The sequence below is a fragment of the Lactuca virosa genome, chromosome 1 (assembly GCF_052849685.1).
Source record: "Lactuca virosa cultivar CGN04683 chromosome 1, Lactuca_virosa_CGN04683_v6, whole genome shotgun sequence".
NCBI lineage: Eukaryota > Viridiplantae > Streptophyta > Magnoliopsida > Asterales > Asteraceae > Lactuca > Lactuca virosa.
In genome coordinates, this window is record NC_136426.1 from 84966115 (window position 1) to 84969523 (window position 3409).

The window sequence follows — 3409 nt, forward strand, 5'->3', positions numbered from 1 at the left end:
GTTTCATATTTGAAACATTAAATACGAAATGCATTAACTGTCTTGACTCAGTGCCTTTATTGTTTATTTGGTTAACAACAAAAAACAAATAGCACATGGACCGACCGAGTAAAGAGTAAAACAAAAAAGAGTTAGGGATAAAACGCATGAATTACCCAAATCATAAGGACCATTAGTGTAATTTACCTCTTATTTTTTCTTCAACCCCGGAAAACCCCACGTTGCTATATTTATGATAATTGCCTAAAAGTGCACAAAAATGTTTGTAATAGATTAAAATATAAGCTGGTAAAGATTATATTATATAGTGACTTTGAAGAAAAGCACAAACTCAAAATGGCTCAAGAAAGCAGAGAATCGCAATGGGAAGGCAAAGCCATTGCAGAAGTAAGAAGCGCAACAGCAGACCAAGTATGGCCTCTGATTGAAGACTTCTGCTCTCTTGAAAAATGGTATCCAGGCGTCGACGCATGCCACCAAGTTAAAGGAGTCTACGGGGAACCAGGTCTCATCAGGTACATCACAACCACCGTGCCAGCACCACCACCACCAACACCTGACGCCGCCGATCAGACTCCGGCGACTATCGTCAAGTGGTGTTACGAGACACTACTGTCTATCGATCCTGTTCAACGGCGTTTGAGCTATCAGATCACAGAGAACAACCTTGGGGTGGGGTTTTATGTGGCTGAGTGGACAGTTCTTGAAAACAAAGATGGTGATGGTGCTGGTGGCTGCCGGATTGAGTGGCGGTTCACGGCTGATCCGGTGGAAGACCAGACTCTCGAGGGTTTCTGTGGTTATTTACAGTCGTCTCTGAAAGGCATAGCGGAGAGAATGGAAAAGGCGCTGCAAGCTGCTACTAATAATTGAAGTGATCAACTTTATGTTTAATGGTACGTAATAATAATTCTATATCTAAGTAAACTTCTTAAAGATCTTTATAATTAAGATTTGACAAAAGAAAATCCGTTCTTTTTTTTTTTTGTCAGATTTTAGTAATTATAAGAAGATTTATAAGAAAAAGTTTAGTAAGATATAACATTTGCTGATCTTATGTTGTTATATATGAATCCCTTATGATTATTCTCGGATCGAAGTGGTTTAATTGTTCCAATATAAGTTCGTGTTTTTTAAGAGTAATTTGCTTGAATTCGAAGTCGTGAGGGAGAAGAAGAATATGATTGGATGATATTAAACAAAAACATTAAGTTGGATTAGTTTTTGAAACGTGAAGAAAATGTCTTACTACGATGTTCTTCTAAACAGATGGCACTTTTGCTTCAAAAAAGTGAGTCGTTGTAATCATGTTAATTCATATTTTTTAGTATATTAGTATTTTAATTTGATAAGATAATTTGTAGGTCATCTGAAAGATTCTTTTATATAATATGTGATGAAATCTAAACGATATTTAAATATTTAATTAGAAACATGATTTGAAAATTTATTAGACAGAAGCTGTATGAAGTATGAACTTGATATTACTTCTTTATATAATTATATTTGATACGGAAAAAATTAGTCAATAGTGGACTGCATGACCATGGGAGTATCTATTCGCACTTTATTCCCACTCGAGGCGAATCTTAGATGGGTGCTCATTACCCATTCATAAGTGATTTATGGCCTCATGAGAAGAATCTAAAAATGTTTCACCATTTACCTTCTATATGAGTATTGAAACAAATTAATATGGACCGTGAAAATTGTGTGATACTATTATTATGTTGCAACTTACAGGGTAAAATATAAATTTCGTTAATGTGATTTGGTTTTTGTGTACGTAAGCGTTGAGTCAATTTTTTATTTATCTTTTTATTTATTTGTTTATTTATTTATTTATATATTTTTTTTAAACATTAGCCATCTCGAAGAAGCATTGTTATCATACTTTGAGTCTCTACATCATTTCACTTAATGATTTAGGAGTTAAATTCATTCAAATGACATTTTTTCTATATTGTGGTCTTCATCATCCTCCAGAATCCATAAATCAGCAATAAGTTCAACTAATAAAACCACAATTAATTAATCTTACAGTTAACCAAACCAAAATACAAACTCTACAAAAAAGCAATTCAAAAAATTACTATTATTATTCATCAATAACCCTAAAATCAAAACTGATGATAATATCAGAACTACATCGCTACATCGGGTCGGGATCATAAGAGGGGAATGCCAACAATCCAACATAATGTAGCCAATCTTATGTTGCTAGTATCGCTTACAAGGGGTTATCTTTCATAAACCCTATTACATGGATTCAAAATATCGAATCTTTGTTTTAATGGTGATATATAGCTAGAAAGATGCAAAGATGTAAGGAATGGTCAGGTACTATATAGGTTACAAAGGCAGACAACTTAAAGAAAAGAATGCACATGAAGCTGTTTTTGAAGGATTGCCAAAAAAAAAGAGGGTGAGGGTTATAGCGGGAAACAAAGGGTTCATGGTCAAAAACAAATTTCACACCTTGTCTACTCCACTAAGAACACCATTATATATATGAGTCTCCTCAGCAAATCAAACAACCCATGTCACCATGTGCAATTTAAATTCCAGCAATAACCACATGTAGATCTGTCGTCCATTGATTTGGTGTGATTCCTTTGATCCATCACCAATGGAGTACATATATTACATCCTAAATCCCCACATTTCTTCAGTTTTCTCGCCAAAGAAATTTCCCTTTAATACTTGGGATTTTGTGTTGTCCCCACATTTCTTGATTCATCTAACTACTACTTTAATTTGTTACGTAAGTTTGTATTTTAAATTTGATTTTAATTTTGCTTTGTTGTAATTTTATGATTCTTTATGGAGTTTTGGATTTCTGATTTAATGTGGTTATCGATGCAAGGTTTGGAGCTCAAACTTGGGTTGATCATGGTTATTTTTTGTATATTATCATATTTATAACCATATTTCCAATCGTGCATGCATGGGTTCATTGTATCGATTTTGATATGTGTATTTATGGATTTACCATGATGTCTTGCTAGACTTTATGTATGACATTTTTATTTTCGGTATCATACCATGTCATATCGGCATGTATGATGGTGGGAGTTATGATTGGAGGTCCACTGCTCCATTGCGGAGAACCTCGTGATTGAGGATTATATGTTTGCATCCGTCATAGATATTTTACATATGGATTCATATGTTAGATTCATGCATATTTTAATTTTATATTTTTCATAATTGTAGGTTAAGGTACTGTCGAGGTAAACCTGTCATTTTATTTTCAAAAGCATCAAGTGAATATATGTAGGGATTTTAAACGCACCTCATTTTCTTTATGTGCACCTCTAAGCTGACACTGCTGCTACGACACGACCTGATATGAGATGGGTAATCTCCAGAAATTTGGAGAGAGAAATAGAAGACACTTGAGACAATT

At 33.9% G+C, this 3409-nt stretch overlaps 1 protein-coding gene across 1 annotated transcript; it reads left to right on the forward strand.

Moving 5' to 3' along the window:
* The first annotated feature begins 257 nt into the window (after nt 1-257).
* LOC145149814 (uncharacterized) lies at nt 258-1086 on the forward strand. The gene has a single exon (XM_079075235.1). The coding sequence runs from the start codon at nt 337-339 to the stop codon at nt 871-873; it is 537 nt and encodes a 178-aa protein (XP_078931361.1). The 5' UTR covers nt 258-336; the 3' UTR covers nt 874-1086.
* Nucleotides 1087-3409: the final 2323 nt, after the last annotated feature.